Source organism: Salvia hispanica, chromosome 5 (assembly GCF_029641045.1).
Source record: "Salvia hispanica isolate PSC_SH4W2 chromosome 5, Shi_PSC_v1, whole genome shotgun sequence".
NCBI classification, from domain to species: Eukaryota; Viridiplantae; Streptophyta; class Magnoliopsida; order Lamiales; family Lamiaceae; genus Salvia; species Salvia hispanica.
In genome coordinates, this window is record NC_142696.1 from 3,891,184 (window position 1) to 3,912,334 (window position 21,151).

General features: G+C 33.7%; 3 protein-coding genes, 1 non-coding gene and 1 pseudogene across 6 annotated transcripts; 3 read left to right on the top strand and 2 right to left on the bottom strand.

The window, feature by feature from the left end:
• Positions 1–863: 863 nt before the first annotated feature.
• On the bottom strand, positions 864–2,501 carry LOC148924230 (vacuolar protein sorting-associated protein 28 homolog 2 pseudogene; annotated as a pseudogene). The gene is made up of 2 exons (XR_016130737.1): positions 2,303–2,501; positions 864–1,823 (listed from the first exon to the last, which is right to left on the bottom strand). The product of XR_016130737.1 is annotated as a vacuolar protein sorting-associated protein 28 homolog 2 pseudogene (transcript).
• A 1,395-nt stretch (positions 2,502–3,896) lies between these two features.
• LOC148924231 (adenosine/AMP deaminase family protein) lies at positions 3,897–9,113 on the top strand. 2 transcript variants are annotated; one of them, XM_089057953.1, is made up of 13 exons: positions 3,897–4,041; positions 5,546–5,703; positions 5,836–5,906; positions 6,126–6,217; positions 6,300–6,359; positions 6,541–6,771; positions 6,857–6,933; positions 7,017–7,086; positions 7,180–7,293; positions 7,642–7,708; positions 7,870–7,974; positions 8,078–8,198; positions 8,645–9,113. In XM_089057953.1, exons 2-13 carry the CDS (start codon positions 5,627–5,629, stop codon positions 8,748–8,750), a joined length of 1,191 nt encoding a protein of 396 aa, XP_088914079.1. In that variant the 5' UTR covers positions 3,897–4,041; positions 5,546–5,626; the 3' UTR covers positions 8,751–9,113. The 2 variants fall into 2 exon arrangements, with proteins under 2 accessions (XP_088914079.1, XP_088914080.1); XM_089057954.1 differs by lacking the exon at positions 8,645–9,113 and having other exon boundaries at positions 8,078–8,351.
• On the top strand, positions 8,753–9,049 carry LOC148924232 (uncharacterized). The gene has a single exon (XM_089059021.1). It carries the CDS (start codon positions 8,753–8,755, stop codon positions 9,047–9,049), a length of 297 nt encoding a protein of 98 aa, XP_088915147.1.
• Positions 9,114–9,277: 164 nt separating the features above from the next.
• On the bottom strand, positions 9,278–9,349 carry TRNAW-CCA (transfer RNA tryptophan (anticodon CCA)). The gene has a single exon. It is a non-coding gene; the product is annotated as a tRNA-Trp (tRNA).
• Positions 9,350–15,659: 6,310 nt separating this feature from the next.
• On the top strand, positions 15,660–20,886 carry LOC148924234 (tobamovirus multiplication protein 1). Its single transcript, XM_089058413.1, has 11 exons — positions 15,660–15,899; positions 17,320–17,410; positions 17,481–17,533; positions 18,067–18,159; positions 18,332–18,403; positions 18,662–18,734; positions 18,863–18,908; positions 19,032–19,095; positions 19,685–19,738; positions 20,282–20,359; positions 20,445–20,886. The coding sequence occupies exons 1-11, from the start codon at positions 15,759–15,761 to the stop codon at positions 20,538–20,540; spliced, it is 861 nt and encodes a 286-aa protein (XP_088914539.1). The 5' UTR covers positions 15,660–15,758; the 3' UTR covers positions 20,541–20,886.
• Positions 20,887–21,151: the final 265 nt, after the last annotated feature.

The following is a 21,151-nucleotide window of genomic DNA, read 5'->3' on the forward strand; positions in this document are numbered from 1 at the left end:
CAGAAATGCCTCCTCTATGTTTCAAATTATGCTAGCTAGTCACATAATTGCATATTCAGAATCATTTCAAATAACTGCCAGCTAACAGATTAAAGCACGTACAAATTTTGAACATGCGATGTCCGAGACTGGGATTTCTTCAAGATAGAATACAACTTCATGTGCAGGACATACCAGAAACAAACAACACAACATCAATTCAAAAGGCTTAGGACCACTCAAGCAATTTCAGCAGGTAAAACCTGAAATATCTAGTCACACAAGAAACAAACATCAATAAATGGTTTAGGACCACTCAAGAAATTACAGCATTTACATCGTTGCCTGCTGACAAGAAGGCAATGAACACAACACATTAAAACTCTACATCAAAAACCAAATTACAAGGATTAAACTGTGTACATTAGAAAGCAATCTTTATATAAACAAAAATATGCACAATGGAAGACCAATCTAGTGTTTCTACTTATAAAGAAAAGTGCATCCATGAAACTAACACAAAAAATGGTGAAATCAAAATATCTTACATTAGACCATCTCCAAGGGCACACTAATATCTAAAATAAAATAGGTAATTAGCTCCAATGGTATTCCAAAACCAATTTGATTTTTGGGAAAAAAATACCTATGTTTAGGTTTACACTAAACTCAAACCCAAAAGTTATACTTTGTGAGTAAAAAAAGCATGGAGAATATTCTTTTAAGTTTGAATTTAGTGTAAATAGTCGAAGTAAAATCATATTCGATGTGACATTTACACTAAAATGAGTTTGAGTTGTCTAAATGGTTGGAGATACTCTTACCCTGGCTACAAGAATACTTGTTAATAGCAGCATATATGAAAAAAAAAAAAAAAACAGCCGTTTCCGCTTCAATCAATTTCCTAATACTTGCATTCAATAACAAGGACCAGTGTATTCTACATCAGAGAAAAACACTTTCATATTCAGACAATCCCTCTACTCATAAGCACAAAATAGGATCAAAATGTCAGCAACCGATGCTGAACAATACTTGCTCCACCAGAGTTCCACTCAGAATTCCAAACATACATATTGAAACATAACAGACATGAAAACAAATGTATCCATTATGTACAGCTTGTCCAGCAAAACAACTATGTCCCTGCAGTTGGCAGTGCCGCCATGAATGAGTTGTAAGATGATTCCAGGTCGAAGTGCAGCTGCCGAGCCTGCTGCTCAGTAAGCTCATCTGCTGCACCCATTTTCGATAACCTGGCAATCCAATCCCGCATCTTTGTCTTCCCCTCAAAATCATGCGGCAATATAGAAAGCTTATTGAGAGAAGCAGAGAGATCAGACAACAGCGGGTGGACCTGATCAACAGCAATCATGTTCAGTTTCAAGGAGTCCATAGCAGTGATAAAATTCTGCACGCATTCGGCCACAATGGCAGCCGACGTAGTATTTGTTGTGGCAGCAGCCGCCCTGTGCTCAACGGTTGCAGGCACTCCAGATGTCACGAGGCGGTTTATGGCTGCAGGACAATCCATCTTGTAAGTATCGTGAAACCTCTCAATGCTAGGCACAATGTCTTTCAGCGTGGAAGACAGAGTTTTGAAATGGGCGATCAACTTTTGGCATTCAACCTCATACTCCGCTGGAGAGATCACGTCCCGCACATAAGCCTTCTCGAGCTTCTCGGTTGCCTTAATAATCGCAAAGAGCTCAGCAAAATTGTCATACATCTCCCTTTCGCGCTTGTCGTTCCATAGCTTAACCTCCATATGGTATAGATATGTACGTAGATATCGGACTGGAGAAGAGAACGGGACACGCGCAAAAAGCAGCACACTTTTACCACTGCAAGCTCAAAAACCAAACATCGGATTCATAGACCTCAATACAATGCCAATTATTCACAGAAGAATAGAATTACATGCTCGAAACAGTAGGAAGAAATCCCCAATTTGCAGGTGGCAACTTAAAAATAAGCGAATAAACAGGGGCAGGTTTCTACAAATTTAAAATTGGCTACAATTCATATCAGATGAATGAAAAAATTAGTGTGCAATCAAAACCTATATTAAAAAGGTGAGTAAATTCCGAAACCCTATATTCATCGCAAGGATGGAGCTTCATGGCCCCGGATTCTTCTAGGATCGATAATTTCGAGGAAGAAACAAGTCATCCATCGCCCAGAAGCGACATAATACTCTTCCACAAGACTATTAAAATATAAACAGATCAAATTTATCTAAGAACATAGGTTACACCGGAAGAGCCATAACAAAGAACGAAATCCAACAAATCAAAATCTAGAGAGAGATAGAAGAACTTACAGGGAAAGAAAACGCGGTTTGAATTATGGGAAGAGTGTTGCAGATGGGAGAGCAGGTTGTATGCCAGTCTGAGATTGCGTGTGGAGTTTAACCATTAGTATTTCAGAATAAATTATTCATAGTCGTCTTCCTTATTTTGCTTCCACTTCGTTTTTCGCTGTCGAAAAATCGCTATTCATAAATTGCCTGTCGAGAAACGCTAATCAAGTTAGATATTCCTAACAGAATGGTTATCAATATCGAACTAATTAAAGACCGAACTAATTTTAAAGACCAAATCAGGATCTTTATTTTAGTCTTTATTTTGATCTGTATTACAAGCTCATTTTATGTCATTCTAACTATTTATAACTTCATTTCAGGCAAGTAATACCTTAAAACTACATTTTGTTCTAACTTACTTTCGGTAGATTATGAAATAATTCAACACATGCTTGATTTGAATTCATTAAACAAGGTTTTTACTGTATTCATTTTTAAAAGATAACTTATTCCAGTATGTTTATTACTACTTCATTAAATAACGTTATTACTTCATTGGACACGATTTTTACTTCATTTTAATAGGACTTCAAATGTTTTTTCACAAACTTTATTCAAATATAGTTTATTACACCATTCTATAAGGCTATCATTCCATTTTGTTGTTAGCGTCGTGGCGGCTATGATAGACATTGCAGAGAGCAAGAACGGTAAGCGACGACGAACTGTCTGTACGTACTGGAATGAAGTAACAATCCTATTGGAATGAAGTAAAAACCTACTGGAATGAAGTACTCCATCCGTCTCACAATAATTGTCACTCTTATTGTGGAAACGAGTTTTAAGAAATGTAAATAAAAGTTAGTTGGAAAAGTTAGTTGAATGTGGGACCTACATTTTTATATTGATTTTATAATAAAATTTAAGTGAAGTGAGTTAGTGGAATGTGAGACCTACTTACCATTTATGATAAAAAGTGAAGTGTGACAATTATTGTGGGATGGACCGAAATAGAAAAGAGTGACAATTATTGTGAGACGAATGAGTAATACATTCTGGAATGAAGTTTAATTCTCCCAATATGTTATGACTTATTTGGCCTTTACTAAAGTAAAATAGGTTATTGATGAATACGAAAATAATTATATTTATACCATGCATCTCATTCATAAAAAAACTATATCTAAAAACACCTAATTTAATCTAGCTCTGCTATTCTGCAAAGTGGATTTGAATATAATACTGGCTCATTCATACATACTAATATACATCATATAATATGTTTGGTCTTAATTTTCCTTTGTTGAATTGTTCCTTCAAGTATAATTGAAATTATAAATTATTACGGGTCTTGGGCTCGTGGACGACCTAAATTCATTTGTTCCTAATGTATTTAGTGATTAAGAAAAAGTGGAGTACATTAAAAAAGTATATTGATGTCATTAATACGTATCATGTGCAAATTCACGGTATTCAGAAAGTGAGAAATCTTGAATTAGTCTTGGGCCAAGTTAAACTGCTGGGCTTTTGATTTATAAATTTAATTTAAAGATGGGATTTTTTGCTGGATATTAGCTGTATCTTTGAAATATTATGAAGCCCAAATCCAGATATTCTGTTATTTTGCGGTTTACATAGTAGTACTACTTCACCAGAAGAAACACTCTCTGTAGCTTCCCCAAATTTTCAACTCAAACAACTACGCCAAGTCTATCATAGCAAGTTTCTGCTCGCAGTTTTCCTACGAGTTTCAGTCGGTAATTTCTCAACTCAACTTTTAAGCCTATTTACACTCTGGAAATTCTGCTATTCATCTCCTTTAATTTTGTCATGAACAAGAACCTCATCACTCAATAATAATACTAATATCTTGAAGTAAATCAATAACCACAGCAACCTATTCTCGATCAATTTTGATGTGCAATTTCACTCAGATAAAATTCCATCTAGTTTCTTTAGCATAATCACATTCACCAAAACCATTTCACTTATATTTCCATGATCTGCCTACACTAGTTTTATGTATAGAAAAGAAAATTTTAAACAATAAAAACATACTGTATGATATAGAGATTGAAAAGAATTACTAGATTTTTAGAGAGAGTGAAAAGGTAGAGGTTTTTTTTTTGTCCCTTATGTTGTTGACTGAATTTGGACCCTGGGGATTTGATGAGTGAAAAGAGGAGCTGGAGTTTGTGGATGTTGCCGAGGAGCCATTGGGGAGGAGTGGCGCCGGGAGAGCTGGCTTTGGGGGGAGTTATAGGCTGTTGTCCAAGTGAGAGGCGAGAGGGGTGGCGCTGTGGCTGGTTGTGTCCGAGAAGAGGGCAGCGGTTGTATGTTGTTTCACCGGAATTTTCAAGGAAGTAGATGTGCTGTTTCCGTTGTAATGGTGTCCGGCGGAGGTGGTGGTTGAACAGAAAATTTCCTGGGCTATCTATTAGAGAAGAAGAAGGTTAGATGTTTGAGAGGAAGAATTTTCAGTTTTGTGAATGGGGAGGGAGACCCAATCTGCAGAGTTGGGACTTTCTTGGTGATTAATATTGAGCTGGAAGTGTTGATTACAGTTAGGCCCAAATTTTGGAGTTGATTTAATTTGAAAAGCGTTTCGCTGTTGCGTCTTAGGAAATAAAAGAATAAAAAGATCACGTGGACCAGAATGAAGAAAATGAATAAGAATTTCTTTATGTTTTCAAAAATTCTGTTACATTCTTAGAAGTTTACCTTATAATAGGAAGTGTTTGATGAATCAAGAATGACGCTAGATGTTTAAGTAAATTAATTCTTTTAAGTCCAATTAAGTTAAAAGGGTTCTATGGTGCATACATCTGCAATGAGTGTGGATGGAACTTCGGTGCCAAACCTGACCTTCAGCCCCTCTGCCACCTTAATATAAATGAGATTTTCTTAAGAATGAATGAGACGTTAAAAAAATAAATGAAATTACACTTACAAAGCAGGATTAATATTAATTGGATATATGAGATTTCAAATGAAACTTAAAAAATGAAATTATGCACACAAAGTAGCAGCTGAAACTTTTTGTTAGCTTATTGGTTTCATCAATTTGTGAGCTGGTTGGGTGACTTGGGTCTGTGTACGGAGCTTCATTGTATGCGTGCATGCAGCATGAGAGTCTTTGCGATTTAAATATTCCTAGTTTAGGTAGCTACTGCCTTACAAGTTGTCTTCTGCTTTGACATAAATTAGGTGCGGTGTGATTAAGATCTTAAGTTGATTTTGTTTGCTTGACTTAACTCTCAGATCAAGTTGTGGAATTGAGATCGAATTTCATGAACAACGTCATTGATATTGTGTTATAGATTGTGTTGCAAGTGGAGAGACATGGAGTGGTGTGTGTCGATGCCTAAAATTGAACTTCACGCGCATCTCAATGGGTCAATAAGAGACTCCACATTGCTGTACGCCGAACTCTCAATTCTCACTGTTTCATTTCTCTCATTTTCTGTTGATACTACTGAATCTACATTTTCCTGATATTTAAATGATCTTTTACCTGGTTTTTCTTTTAAACGGAAAATCATCATGTGCAGGGAGCTTGCTAGGGAACTAGGGGAGAAGGGTGCTATTGTTTTCTCAGATGTCGAGCATGTTATTCTGAAAAGTCTGGCAATCCTCTTCTGTTATAATCATGTTCAGTTTCATATTACTCTGTAGTTTTTTTAAACCATTAAGTAAATTCTCGTTTAGTTTTAATCCCAATTGTTGCAAGTTTAGATTAAGACCTCCTTTTGTTTGGCATTGATGGATTAAGTCAAGATGAACATTAAATTTTGAGGTGAGATGTTGACCTAGAAGTGAATTGAACGTTGTGTGTTTCCAGGCGATCGAGCTCTGAATGAAGTATTCAAGATGTTTGATTTGATTCATATTATTACAACAGACCACAAAACTGTTGCTAGGATAACAAAAGAGGTGGGAGTGCACAGATTTTTCAGGTGGCTATTGTTCTGTATCCCACGCTTTTCACCCTCTTATATCAACTTCATGTGGACAGGTTATTGAGGACTTTGCTGCAGACAATGTTGTCTATCTGGAATTAAGAACGACTCCGAAGGTATATCATATATTGCTTGAAGACTTCTTGGTACATTCCTGAGTAAGATAGTCTTATTATTATGCAGTGGCCGATTCAGGGGGCATGTGGGGGCGGTCGACCCCCGACCATCCGAAGAGTCATAATTGTTTTTGCCAGTGTATTATTTTAAATTTATAATTCTGACACTTTTGAAATGCAGAGGAATGATTCTAAAGCTATGAGCAAGCGCTCATACGTGGAAGCAGTTCTAGAGGGGATAAGATCTGTCAATTCAGTTGAGGTAGATCTTTCCGGTGAACTGAAGACAGATGCTTTTGCGCATTCTCATTCCGTGGATGGTTTACGCAATGGCATTGGAAGCAAGAAGATATATGTGAGGCTACTTCTAAGTATTGACCGTCGTGAGACAACTGAAGCTGCTATGGAAACTGTAAGTTAGTCTATGACCAGAAGAAGCTCCAGGTTTTAAATTGTTTGGATCTAGAGACCTTATGGTTTGTTACCTATTTTTAAAGGTGGAGCTTGCTGTGGAACTGAAAGATTTTGGGGTAGTGGGCATAGATCTTTGTGGCAACCCTAATGTTGGTCAATGGTAGCTTACACTACTTGTCATACATGATACACCAACACTCTGTTTGCGTGGAGATGATGAATATTTGATTCTTCCTTGTATAGGCTGACGTTTTTACCAGCACTAGAATTTGCTAAAAAGCAAGGCCTTCCAATTACCCTACATTGTGGAGAGGTGTATTTGATCTATCCCTTCTATAATTTCATTTCTCATGGTGCCAAAATTGTTGTTTTTCTAAGCATTTTTTCTACAACCTAGTGTTTATAGGTACCCAATCCAGTTGAAATTCGTGCAATGCTAGACTTTCTTCCCAAGAGAATCGGGCATGCCTGTTGCCTTGAAGATGAAGACTGGAAGCTTTTGAAAAGACTTGAAATTCCAGTAAAGTTTTTTTTCTTCTGTGCTTCTCCTTTTTTCTTTCTTCATCTTCTTCTTTTTTGGTGACTTGTGGCAGCATTCTTTTGTTGTGTAAGAAGGCATGCTTAATATTATTACTGTACACGGTTTATGCTCATTACAAACACCCCACTCGTATTCCTAAACTTGTTTAAAAAATGAACATAGATTACATGGTTATGCTCATTACAAATACCCCAACCATGTTTTAACAATATTGCTAAAATAGGCTTTGAATATAAACATAGTTCGTCGTTGCCTGTTGCATCATGTGTCATGTTTTTGCTTATTTAATATTAATGATCCTGATTAACTTTTCATTCCAACTAACAGGTGGAAATTTGTTTGACCTCCAACATTAAAACCGAAACTATTGCTTCTACAGATGTTCACCACTTTGGTTAGATTCCACAACCCTCCCTTAATATGGTTTAGAGGTTCCATGCTAGTATGTTTTGAATGTCGATGATCTCAAATGTGCTATACTAATTTCTACATTGATGAATAGAAAAGAAAAAATTGCTAAATACAGAGTTTGTAAGAGCTTAATGTTTCTTGCAGCTGATCTGTACAAATCAAACCATCCTCTACTTTTGTGCACTGATGATACTGGGGTCTTCTCCACCAGTCTATCTGCTGAGTATGCCCTTGCCTCATCTGCATTTGGTAGGTCTACTCTCTTGTATTTTGGGTATGTGAATTTGATTCTACGCCCTGATTTTGCATCGTGAATATTTTTTCTGTTTTCTTCTCTCTTTCTGATATCAAGGTCTTGGAAAGAGGGAGATGTTTCAGCTTGCGCAAAAAGCCATAGACTTCATTTTCGCAAGTGGGAGAGTAAAGGAAGATTTGAAGGCAATATTTGGCTCAGCTCACACCAAACTCAACTTGTAATCTGCTCAGTGAATTGAACTCTCTTAAACAAAGAATTTGTTTAGCTAATGCTGTAGGTTACCTGTGCGCAAAATGAGCAAAGTTTTAACCTCTCCATGTCTAATACTATTATGTTATGATATGATGCAGTTGAATGATTACAAATTAAACTAGGCCATAATTATCTGGTTTCAGATTAATAAATTATCCACTACTTTAACTAAAGCCATTCCCTTCAATTGCACTCTTGAGATATCATCATTTTGAGCACTACCTCTCAAGTAAGATAAGGGGTGTAAATTTATGCGCTTTGTTTTTTTTTTCGATTTTGCATCTTTTTTAGGTGGACCAGGTAATTGGCAATGCATGCGTAATTATGGCCTGATTCTATGCTGATATAACCCCTTGCAAATTGCAATACATTCCATCCTTGCTGTAAAACGGATTCTTCTGTGTCCAGCAGAAGTCTCATGCTCTCTGATTTAAGTAGATTTGAAGGCAGGAAGACAAGGCGATCGACTAGACCAGAAACCAAGGGGTCAAGCTCCATCATACACACTTGGTCTTGATCATGAGCGGTGGGAGGGTGCCGTTGGAGGTGGGCACGCGAGGCACCATGGGATCACTTGTGAAGAGGGAGATCGACTACTTCAGAAAAGTCGAATTGGAGCGTGCTGAGACCAGCTCTCAAGAGAGGCCTTCTAGATGGGGTGGCTTCAGATTTTCAATGTCGAATTGGAAAAGGAAGAAGAGGAGGAGCAACGGGATCTGCTCCGTCGTTGAAGTTGTTCACGGAGACCGTATGAATGATATTCCTGGTTTTGGTTATCTGAACCTTAAAGTTGATTCTCAGAGATATGATGTCTAATGTTTGGTTTATATATAGGAGTATGTTCATCAATTATATATCAGTCCTATTTTTAAGTTTCAAATCATGTTTAGTTCAAAGACAAGATAGCAACCCATGTCGAAAAATATAGTGTGTTCACACTAGTCTTGAATCTGGTCTTACATTGAAAATTCATAGCTGCAATATTTCATTTAGGTTCCACAAATTAAAAATTAAAAAAGTTGGAACCGTATGGATCGGGGAATTTGAACCCGACGTGAATCGAACACGCAACCTTCTGATCTGGAGTCAGACGCGCTACCATTGCGCCACGGATCCTCGGTGTTATTTTTCCATCTAATTATTTATATTACCTGTCTGTCAATATGCGTTTCTTGTTTTATTTTAGCCTATTTCAGCTTATAATACTTGTCTTAAGTGTGTAACTCGTTATTGTCTGTAATCTTTACTAATGCAATTCTGCCCAATTGGTCCACATATTATAAAGAGAGGGAAAAAAGTTGTAGCTATAAGCCAATCACCAAAGTCGATAGTATATTCCAAAGATTAACAAGGAATAAGAAAAGAATAAACCTTAGCTGTTAACGTCGATTTCTACTGTTTTCTGCCCCAGCAAGTTCTACCCTCCATCCCAAAAATATAACATTTTAAATGAAACGAGAATTAATATATAATTAATAGGAGAAGGATAATTCAAATAGTATTAATCGATAGTTAAACTCATATTATTATTATTGTTTAATGATGAGTTCTATTGATATATTGTGTTGTAAATAAATTAATGTATATAGTTAAAAAGTTTAGGATAACTTTTTATAAATAGAAATATGATATTTTGTGGGACGTATGTAAAAAGGAAAATGTCCTTATTTTTATGAGACGGATGAATTGAATTTGTGTATAAAGAGAACTAGTAAATGTGTTGTTCATATATCTGAGATGAATAGATGATATTTGCACTTTAAAAATATTTTCATACATTTCAGAACTCTAATGTAAGTAGTATATCTGAAACGATATTTACACTTTAATTTTTTGTTAAAAAAAAGGAGATCACAATTTTCTGACAGTTAACATTTTTTCTTGCGTACAATAAATTTTTCCACTGATACACTATTTCTCTCAACATTCAAACTCTTTTTTTCCGTCTGAAATTTTAATATATGCAAAAAATGTCAAATGTTACTAATTTATCATCTATCTTTTATGAAATTAAGGTCGTCAAGACATGCGGGGTGAATTGTTATCTAGTCAATATGTTAACGATTCAATTCAATAAGATTTAATTCAAACTCGACATGCTATCTTCACGTCTATGCACGACTCACACACAACATATTTATAAGTTAACAACACGATATAAATGGATTAACACAGCACAATAACGACAAGAACCCGATAGTTTTGAGTTAGGATAGGTACGATTGGATTGGGTTAAGTTGACCTAAAAGTGTAAGCCTCGGTTTAGCAGGCCAACTCAACCCAACCCAACCCAACCCAAAATACATACCCATTGTAGTATTATACTTGGTATGTTTCACTACTAAATTAATTATTTTATTAATATCTATTGCAAAAATAAATTATACTCCTATGACATTATTCTTTATATTATTTTTTCTCTTACTTTACTTTTTATCTAATTTATAGTATTTATTACTCCTTTCATCCCACTCAAGATGTCCACATTCTTGAGTGGACCGAAATTTTAGGATGAGTTGTTAGGTGAAGTAAGTAAAGAGAAAAAAATGGTTGTATAATTTAATGAGGAGAGAAAGATTTACTTCCAATAGACATCTTGAGTGGAACAAATAAAAATGAAATATGGTCATCTTGAGTAAGACGGAAGGAGTATTATTTTTTTCAAAACAAGTGTAGAAAATAAAATGACTACTATTTATTTGAAGAAGTTAATTTTAAGAAAATATTTATTAACTTTGTAATTACCAGCCTTATAATATTTTCATGTTCAATAAAATAGTTGTATACATACTCTAATATGAGAGTGATCAATTGCTAACTTACCTCTTAGTTGCTAACTACAACTAATTTAAGACCATAGGTATTAACAGATCTAATGATCTATAATTTGTCATGTGTACTTTCATTTTTCATATTTTAATATTAAAAATAAAAGATTAACTACCACATTTAGGATTTTGAACCGTAATGTCAATATAGTGTATTACAGATATCAACACAATGCATTGAATATGTTAACACAATTTAATGTTTACATTGGACGCATATTATGTTGACATATTCTGTTATATATATTGATATTAGGTCGTGTTGTCGAAAAATTGAAAATTTACATTTTTTTAGATTTTGACATTGGAACATATCCATGTAAGATATCGTTGGAATCCTTATAAAATTATCTTTAATTTGATATATGTTATGTGCAAAAATAATTTAAATTAAAATAGTTATAATCGTTTAAAGTTTTGAAATCTTTTTTTAAAAATTAGTTATAACTAACTTTTTTGTTAATTGACATTAATATCCCTAATTGTCATTTTTTATACACTGCATGACAATCGTAATTGTATGATCTTGTACCTTGATTTAATGATTCAAAGCCTATCATTTAGTTGTAGTTAGCATTTTCTTAGTGAGTTAGCAATATAACGTACCCCTACTCTAATATAAATATAATAAATAATTGATGATAAGTACAAAATTTAATAAAAATATATAAAGTTAAAATGAAAAGCTATACAAAAAAAATAAAATTGATCAGAGTAAATTATATAAAGTGGACTTCTGAATATTAACGCTTGTAGTTCATATCAGGTTTAATAATATAAATCAGGCCTTTATGTCGCTATTGTGTCGTATCAACCTGTATTATACTATGTCAAGTGTGAATTATATTTAGATTTTTCAAGTGAGGTTTGTGTTCGGGTTAAGAATTTTCTTAATAATTTTCTTAATACTTTATTAAGTTGGGTCTTTATCAGCTTGACTCGATAACTACTCAAAGTTAACAATTTGTAATCCATAATTATAAGGCATAAGGAAATAAACTAGAGAGAAAACAAAACTTAAAAGACACCCTAATTGATAGAAGGAAAAAAAAATATTAAAAGTTAATTAATGTCAACTTTCCTTCACTTATTTCAATCAACAAGGAAAATAAATAAATATCAAAACAAGTTTAAAATGTTAAAAATATCTAATTTATAGAAGAAAAAAATTTAATATCGAACCATATTTTACATTAAGAAAGAATTTTGAGAATACGTAACTAACATTATATCCAAACGTCCCCTTAATAGTAAAACATCCTTTTTAAACTTAGAGCATCCGCATCGGTGCATGTGGGGAAGGACGGGGTTCGTGCCGTCGGCGCGGCATGCCGCCGCTATACTCTTGCCGACGGCACGACTCTGCTCGATGCATCGCGCACGTTCGTGGCGCTGAGCAGGGTGACATGGCGCGTTTCTATATTGCCGTTGGCATTTTTTTAAATAAAAATTAATACAAAAATATTTTTAAAAAATAAATAAATCAGATTCCCAAAAATATAGCCATTTTATTACCCTTTTTTTGAATTTTTTTTTAAATTTTTTTAATTCCAAAATCATCTATAAATACATACATTCATTATCCATTTTTCATACAACTCATCTGCATCTTCCTCTCTCACTTAAACCCATCATAATTAAATTCATATTTTATGAATTTAATTATGTAATTTTTAATTTTTAGGATTTTGATTATGTAATTTTTATTTTTTTTTTAAGTAATTAGTAATAGTATTTTGGGTATTTTTAATGCATTAATATTGTGGAAATTTTTTATTTATATTGAATAATAGAATGGTGCGACCCTTGAGCATGTCCATGCGGAAGAGTATGAATGTGGGCGTTGTACTCTTGCCCAAGAGCAGAAAGTAAAAAATGAATAAAAATAAGTCAGAGCTCACATCTATACTTTTTGGCAAGAGCATGAATGAGGATGCTCTTACACCTTACATATTTGATTATTCAATAAAGGGCCCATATAAATGATACTCCCTCCGTCCGCCATTAGGAGTCCCGATCAATTTTGCGCACTCGTTTTGTAAAAATAATAATAAATAGTTAAAGTGGAGAAATGGTAAAATAAGAGAGAATAATGTTGAGAAGACTCCTATCAACGTTATTCTATCTCTTACTTTACCAATTCTTCACTTTAACTACTCCCTTCGTCCCGCTTTAGCAGTCCCATTGACTTTTCTGCCCTCTTTTTGTAGAAATGATAAAAAATAGTTAAAGTGGAGAAATGGTAAAGTAAGAAAGACAATAATGTAGATAAGACTCTTCTCTATATTATTCTCTCTCTTAATTTTTCATTTCTCCTCTTTAACTATTTTTTATCATTTTTACAAAAATGGGGCAGAAAAGTCAATGGGAGGACAGCTAAAGCGGGACAGAGGGAGTATTTATTAGTATTATTTTTACAAAACAAGTGCGCAAAAGTGACGGAATTCCTAATGGCGGACGGAGGGAATAATAGTATAACATTATGCGGGGTTAGTACATTTTAGAACTTTTCTTAACGTCATACAATATAATTATATTAAATTTTTCATAAATATATTAATATCATATAATATTATGAACAATATCAATTATTGATTTAATATTAATTTATTACTATTCTATATTAGTCACTGATATTATCAGTCTCTGACTTAATATCAGTAACTGATATATTTCTTGATATCAACCTATACTAATATACTTTCTCCGTCCCAATAAAGTCGAGTTAAAACTTTTGAGTACAAAAATTAACAAATTGTGTTGAAAAATAAGAGGGAGGAATAAAGTATTATGAAGGATAAAGAAAGAGTAAAGTAGGTGATAGAATAAAATAAGAGTCATTGGATTTTTTTTTTTTGTCAAAAAAAAGGAAATGACTCAACTTAATTAAATCTCAAAAGAAATGCAACCAACTTAGTTGGGACGGAGGGGTACTAAAAAACTGATAGGATTTTCGGTTCTCATTTAAAAAAAAACTTCTCACTAGATCCATTCCCTATTAGGAGTACTACTCCATAATATCAGTTTTGTTAGTACTACTCCATAAGATATTCACTCCGTTCTTGAGTTTCGTTTCTATTGGACACAGGTTTTAAGTAATGTTAAAAAAATGTGGTTGAGAAAAGTGAAAGTATAAGTTTTACTTATATATATCAGTTTTAAATGAAATGTGAGTGGAATGAGAGACTCTATTATCATTTATAATAAGAAAAAATAGAGACTTCTATTCATAGTCGGACTAAAATGTAAAAATGAAACTCCTAATCAGGAGATAGTACTTAGTATAACTTTACTCGGAATGGGAATCTAATTATGATTTTACTATCTAAACTTAATTATAAATACACTGGGATGAAGAAGAATTAATTTTTTAAAGTAAATTGAATGCCAAAATGTATTATGGAGATAGAGTCATTGAGATACTAATAGTAGTATATTGTATTTTTCGTTATTTTTTCTGTATTAATTAAATCCAGTTTTCATTAACTTTATATGTTTCATTTTCAAAATAAAATCTTGAAACACCATTGCCTGTGCTTTTACTTAATTTTCATCATCAAAAAGAAATTAAAAAAATCCAGAAAAGTAACTTGTTTATGTATATAAATTGTCATCCACAAAAATTACAAAATTATACATATTCCAGAAGCAAATGCGGTCATGCTACTCGTCTATATTTAATTCTCATAATTTTTCAAATGAACTAGTACTATTTCTCATGTTACTACTATTTTCTATTCAAACATGAAAGGTCAATTTTTAAGTCCATAAACAACTTTTTCATGAAATATACATTTGTGAAAAAACAACTCATACTCATTAATTTAATTATTTTAATAGTACAAGTTGTAATTAAGAGAATTTTCATATTTCCTTATTCTAAAAATTAATATTTAATAACGTTGTTATGTTATAATAACTAATCATTATATGATTATCCACCTAAAATTAAGTTGAATGATTGTTTTAATTGAAGTAATTGATTGTGATTAATTATCACATAATTATTCCTATTGCGTTAAGTTTTGAACTTCAATCTTATGAATCAAATATAATAGTACAAATTTAGTTATGTGATATATTTTTGGAAACAGAACTGCCCACATATATAATTTTCTAAACCGTACAATATATTAAAACAATATATAATATATTCTACAAGTTTTGTTCAAATTTAACCATGATTTGGTGCAGATAAGTATTCAATGAATATTTAAAACACCGAAGCAAAATTTATTTCTAAATTTAAATAAGTAGTAGTAGGGGTGCGTTATATTGCTAACTATTTAAGTTGTTAACTCTGTTAACTCATTAATACAATGTATTAAAAATGTTAACCGGTGACATCAAAATGTCAACACATAATATCAACACATTATATTGAAGTTCAACAAAATTATATTTTGACATTTTAATATCATCGTGTTGATATTTTTAATACACTGCATTGACAAGTTAGCAAGTTAGCGAACTAAGAAAATTAGCAATAATCAAACCGCAGTAGTTGTATTTTAGTTATTTTGTTATAAAAATCCATCACGTTTGATTCTTATCTTTTTCGAGTTTTAGCTTCTTATTATGATTTGATCTCTTCTTCCTCTGATTAGAAATAATATTATTCAAGTAGCAACAGCTAATCAATTTTGACCTACTCTTCTCAAGTAGAGAGAGAAGAGAGAAAGAGAGAAGACAGCAGAATGACCAGAATGCTAATGAGCTCTCCGGCCATCGACGCCGTGGCCAACTGGTGGGATGAGATCAACGAGTCCGTCGTATGGCAAGACGGAATATTTTACTCTCTCTGCGCTGCCTATGCCCTTGTTTCCTCCGTTGCACTTGTTAGTCTACAATATTACCATATAGATTTTGTTGGAGTATTTGCTTGTGTTGAGATTCTACTTAGTGATTGTGCTTTGCCAAACTTGTCTTACATGGAAAACGCCAGCTTAGGAATATAGGAGCTTCTTATTCTGAGCTAAATGATGCAATTTTGTTGTCGTAGCTAGTTTTCTTATCCCGTTGAATTCGCGTTTATTCCTCTCCGAATATCGGGGCATATGAACTGATGGTTTTGGGGCTAATTTTAGCTGCGTTAATTTCGATGTATTTAATCACTACTTAATTGATACATGGCATACTGTTTTCTCACAAATTTATTGCCCTATGTCTTCTCTTCTGACCCATGGTAAGCTCACTATTGAGAGGGTTTAGTTGTTGATATCATAGGGAGCTCTTTTCACGTGTTTCTTGATTCTATTTTGATTTTTCGATTAACATACCTACTTTTAATTCTCAGCCTCCGCCCCTGGATGGATCTCTTCCCCAAGGGGAATTAGTATAGTGTTTCCTCTTGGTCAACTCTTTTGGAATCTTGTCGAATTAGATCCATGTTCTGGAAATTTTTGAATGTTCTTAAGACTAATGGGGTTAATTGGATAGTTAAATTTTCTTGATAATCTAAGTTCTTAATTCCATTGGGACATTATAAGTTTGTGATAGTTGCTAGTTGCAGAGTTTAGTGTCTGAAAACACTGTAGGTTTCTAATCTCAATTACATACGGTTATTGCTTCAGATATATCCGTTGACTCTCTGGCAGAGATCATGTTGGGATTTGGCAATTGGCATATCTTATGGTCATAGTTTAAATATTGCAGAGCGAAAAGAGAACTTACTCAGTTACCTGTCCTATAGTTGTGCAAGTGCAGTATATATATTATGCACTCTGTATCCATGGGGACAAGCTTTTTCTTATCTACACAACCACCTCTAAGTTATTATAGCTGTCGTGATTGACGAATGCAATATAAGTTTATAGTTGATTTTGAGATAAAATAATTTCGTTACCTTCACCTTTATCAGTTTGATTCGCAAACAAGTATAAATGGAATATACTATCATATACCCACTTTTGCTCTGATCGTAATGATACACATATTTTTATTATTCGGATCACGTTTTTTGTATATGATGTGGAACCACTCACTCCACCTTTTCCAAAGGGTGTTTTTTATTATCAACAGTTATAAGAAGTCAATTTCCATTCCTTCAAGTTTTATCATACGAATCTTGTAATTTAATATTGTATGATATTTCTGGCGTGTATTTAGTGTTTCTTCATGGGAGTTTCTCAGATAATTTTTTTTCAGCTTTATAGAATTGTTGATTATGTGATATGAGCATGATTGTATGTCTGATTTGTGAGGACTTCATTGCAAGAGAATGTTATTCCTAAAATGATATGGATTTACTTTATGCAGATTCAATTGATAAGAATTGAACTTAGGGTGCCGGAATATGGTTGGACCACGCAAAAAGTGTTCCACCTCATGAACTTCATAGTAAATGGAGGTATAAAATTATAATTTTATGTCAGACATAGTTCTACCTGTTTGTCTAATCATTTAATTATTCATTGCAGTGCGTGCTATCGTATTTGGATTTCATAAGAATGTCTTTCTTCTACATCCTAAGGTAAGATCCTAAAGTAATGTTTACTGTTTTGTTTGATGTGATCTTCCCTGTGCCATCCATGCTTCGAGTTACTGCCCTATTAGATTCTGCGCTATGTGGAAGTAAGAATTTTGAACAGCATTACAATGCCTTTCCAGATCACTAAAGGAACAGGGCTAGACCAACTAAAATCCATTGATATAGCTACTCACGTTCATGATGATTACAGTGTCCGCTTTGATATGCTATCAGTCTATCACTAGATAAATTGAGCCGGCAAACAGCAATGAGTGTAGTTGGGGTTGGGAGGAACTCCTTGTCAGAACATGTTTTTTACTGTTATCTTACGCAGTGTTTGATTCAGTTAAAAGATGTCTGCTTCTAGATGTCAGAAATTTGTTTTAGGGTCTCCTTTTACTGGATTCTCCATTGAAATCATATTTTATGGACTTACAGCATATACCTTTTGCAATGAAGTGTTTTGGTGACTCTAACTAACATGATCCATGCCTCATTATTATACCTCCATTGTATATTTAATTTCCCCATTTCAGGCTCTCTCTTTGGTTTTGCTGGAGTCTCCTGGCTTGCTCTTCTTCTCCACATATACTCTTCTAGTTCTTTTTTGGGCAGAGATATATCATCAGGTATAAGTTTTCTGGTCAAATTCTTATAATTAAAGATTGAAAACTTAGTGTAACAATATCCCAAACACCTAGACCTTGATTAGATCCCTGCTGGTATTTTATTTGCTTATGACATGTAAATACAGTTTTCACATAAGGAAACACTAACATTTCTATCCCTATCATTTTTCAGGCCAGAAGTCTGCCAACAGATAAACTAAGAATCTGTTACTTCGCCATCAACAGTGGAGTATATTTTGTGCAGGTGCATTGCAGCACTCTTGGTTTACTGCTATTATTTCTTGAATCATGTTATTACCTATTTGTGGAACAATATACTATATAACTATATTATATCTTGGCCGAGATTAGTTATAGATATGTATCTCTTGAATCCACATAATGATTGGCCTATTATTCTCCACTATATCCATGGGCCTTTCTTAATTCAACTCATTTACTATACATCAGCTTTTTTGCAAATCAGTTTGGTGATACTTGTAATCTGGCTTCTCTCTTTCAGGCTTGTATCTGGGTGTACCTTTGGATAGATGACAACAGCACTGCAGAATTTATTGGAAAGATATTTGTTGCAGGTTTACATTCCTAGTCCTATTTTTCTCATTTCAATATATGCAAAAGTTAAAGCCTTTGCCTTTTTAGTTCACCTGTGATATCCATAGGCCAGCAGTCTGACCTTCCTTCAATATTTTGGTCTCTGCAGTGGTGTCATTTGCAGCTGCATTAGGATTTTTGCTGTATGGAGGAAGGTGAATATCAAGAGACTGCTTTTCTTTCAAAAGGAATTTTTTTTTACTCCTTTACTTTCTTCAGACCTTAAGTTTTATTTCTTTACACTTTTCTGTGTCATACTTGTCGTTTGTCTTGTGCAGGTTGTTCATCATGCTAAGACGCTTCCCTATTGAATCCAAAGGGAGGAGAAAGAAACTTTATGAGGTTTGTGTTGTGTCTATGTATCTTTTGACTGGAAATACTGTTAGATGGAATTAACTGGAAATTGTATTTTTATACCAGAAAAAGATTTCAGGGTTTACAGTAGCATCTCTACTTACACCAAGTTTTTTTCTTCTAAAAAGGATCAATAATGCTCCCCGTTTACCTTTAATGTGATTCTAACCCCTAACCTATTGGTTTAAGGGAAGTGTATCACCAGCTAAGCTGCTCTCCATTTTCTAGCCATGAAGTTTCATTAATAATGTGAACCTGAAATCAATTTATATTCATGACAGTGGCTAATTGAATTGGTTAATGACTTTTTAAGTGAAGCTATCAAAGTTTCTTCTAATAACCACCTTTTGTTACTTATTGCTTAAATCAAAATCCTAAACTGCGCATCATTTATTTAACTGATAAAAGTCTCTGTCCAATCCCGAGAATCATGCAATTGAAGGTTTTTAATGTGACAATTTGAAATGTTGATTTGATAACTATGGAATTTACATTGAGCATCTATCTGTGCTTTTGATATCTTCTTCTTTTGTTCTTATTTGAGTTATGTGTACTTACTATTAGTATCCATTTACAGGTTGGATCTGTAACTGCTATATGCTTCACTTGTTTCCTTATAAGGTGCTTCGTGGTAAGGTTTCAAACTTTCAATGTCCTTCACCTTGTTATTTCTAAATTAAATTTATATAATTATTTTTGCTTGGATTTCGGTACTTGTCATTTAGGCAACCGCTATGTACCCTTTATTCTTGAACACAAAAGTAATTGAATTCAGTCTATTGAGAAAAATCTATGGTTGCGAGATTGTACTTTCAAGATGGAAAAACCTCATCATCCACAAAGGGAAGAAGCATTTAGCAATATGAATTAGTGAAACATTATTCATCTTATCCACCCACCCAAATAAAATTTCTTTGAAGTCCAAGTTCTTGAATATTCCAGATTTCAATTGACCAAAGTGAGTCTGTGTGAACAGTCCTGAGTGAGAATCCAGCATTAGTACAGGTTTGGAAATTTGATGTTGCCTGAATACCAAAGTTCAAATGGGCCTTAAATGATATGGATTTTAGTTCACCTGTTGCTCAACTTACCTCAATGTTGATATGCTCTGTTACTTTTTTATTTGAGCTTCTTATCTTTCTTTGTTGATCCCTATTATTTGCTTTCCATTTAGGTTATGCTCTCAGCCTTTGATTCAGATGCATCACTTGATGTATTGGACCATCCAGTTTTGAATGTAATCTACTACACGGTATGGACATCCTCTATTAAGGGTTGGGCTAAATTTATGTAAATAGTTCATATTTCTGATATGCGTTGCCGTCCTGCAAAAACAGCTGGTTGAGATTCTTCCTTCAGCTCTTGTTCTGTACATCTTGCGCAAGCTGCCTCCAAAAAGAGTACCATCAGCACAGTATCACCCTATTCGGTAGTGAATGCATGAAAAAGGCCATATATACATAAATTTGTTGGCATTCTTGGCAAGACGGAATTGGAGCCCGCAACCAACCAGATTTATTATCACTCTGGGTTGGCTCTGGTCATGAGATTTCATTTTGCGTGTATTTTGTGGGAGTCCAATGTCAACGATGGCGATCTATTAAATTCTGGTGTTTAGAAGTTAGCCATTTTATCGATCTCAGTCTGCTTTGTATTGTGCAGAATTTGGCCATTCTGTCAGCATAGTTTGTAGTTGCTTTTATGGTTATAAATAATTGTCAAGATTTAGAATTCTATGCTTAAAATGTCATAAAAACGTGTTAGTTTCAGTTTCTCAAACATCTCCCTCTGTCCCTTCAAATTAGACAATTATAAATTAGAAAATTTAACTCCCTCCGTCCCATAATAGATGGCACACTTGGAAAATGGCACGAAACTTTAGGAGATGTTATTTTGTGCATTAGATGGAGAAAGAAAATAGTATATTTATATTAATGTGAGAGAATTTTTTCAAAAAAAAAAATATGACATCTCTTGTGAGACAATCTAAAAAAAAAAATGTGACATCTATTATAGGACAGAGAGGACAAAGGGAATATTATTT

What these genes read in the sequence shown, in the direction of transcription:
- LOC148924231 (XM_089057953.1), top strand. Translation starts at nt 5,627, where the DNA reads ATGGAGTGGTGTGTGTCGATGCCTAAAATTGAACTTCACGCGCATCTC. An exon ending in TTGCTAGGATAACAAAAGAG is followed by an intron (nt 6,218 to 6,299) that starts GTGGGAGTGCAC and finishes TCATGTGGACAG; the next exon opens with GTTATTGAGGACTTTGCTGC. An exon ending in TACAGATGTTCACCACTTTG is followed by an intron (nt 7,709 to 7,869) that starts GTTAGATTCCAC and finishes TGTTTCTTGCAG; the next exon opens with CTGATCTGTACAAATCAAAC.
- LOC148924232 (XM_089059021.1), top strand. Translation starts at nt 8,753, where the DNA reads ATGAGCGGTGGGAGGGTGCCGTTGGAGGTGGGCACGCGAGGCACCATG.
- LOC148924234 (XM_089058413.1), top strand. Translation starts at nt 15,759, where the DNA reads ATGACCAGAATGCTAATGAGCTCTCCGGCCATCGACGCCGTGGCCAAC. An exon ending in GGAGAAAGAAACTTTATGAG is followed by an intron (nt 19,096 to 19,684) that starts GTTTGTGTTGTG and finishes ATCCATTTACAG; the next exon opens with GTTGGATCTGTAACTGCTAT. An exon ending in TCCTTATAAGGTGCTTCGTG is followed by an intron (nt 19,739 to 20,281) that starts GTAAGGTTTCAA and finishes CTTTCCATTTAG; the next exon opens with GTTATGCTCTCAGCCTTTGA.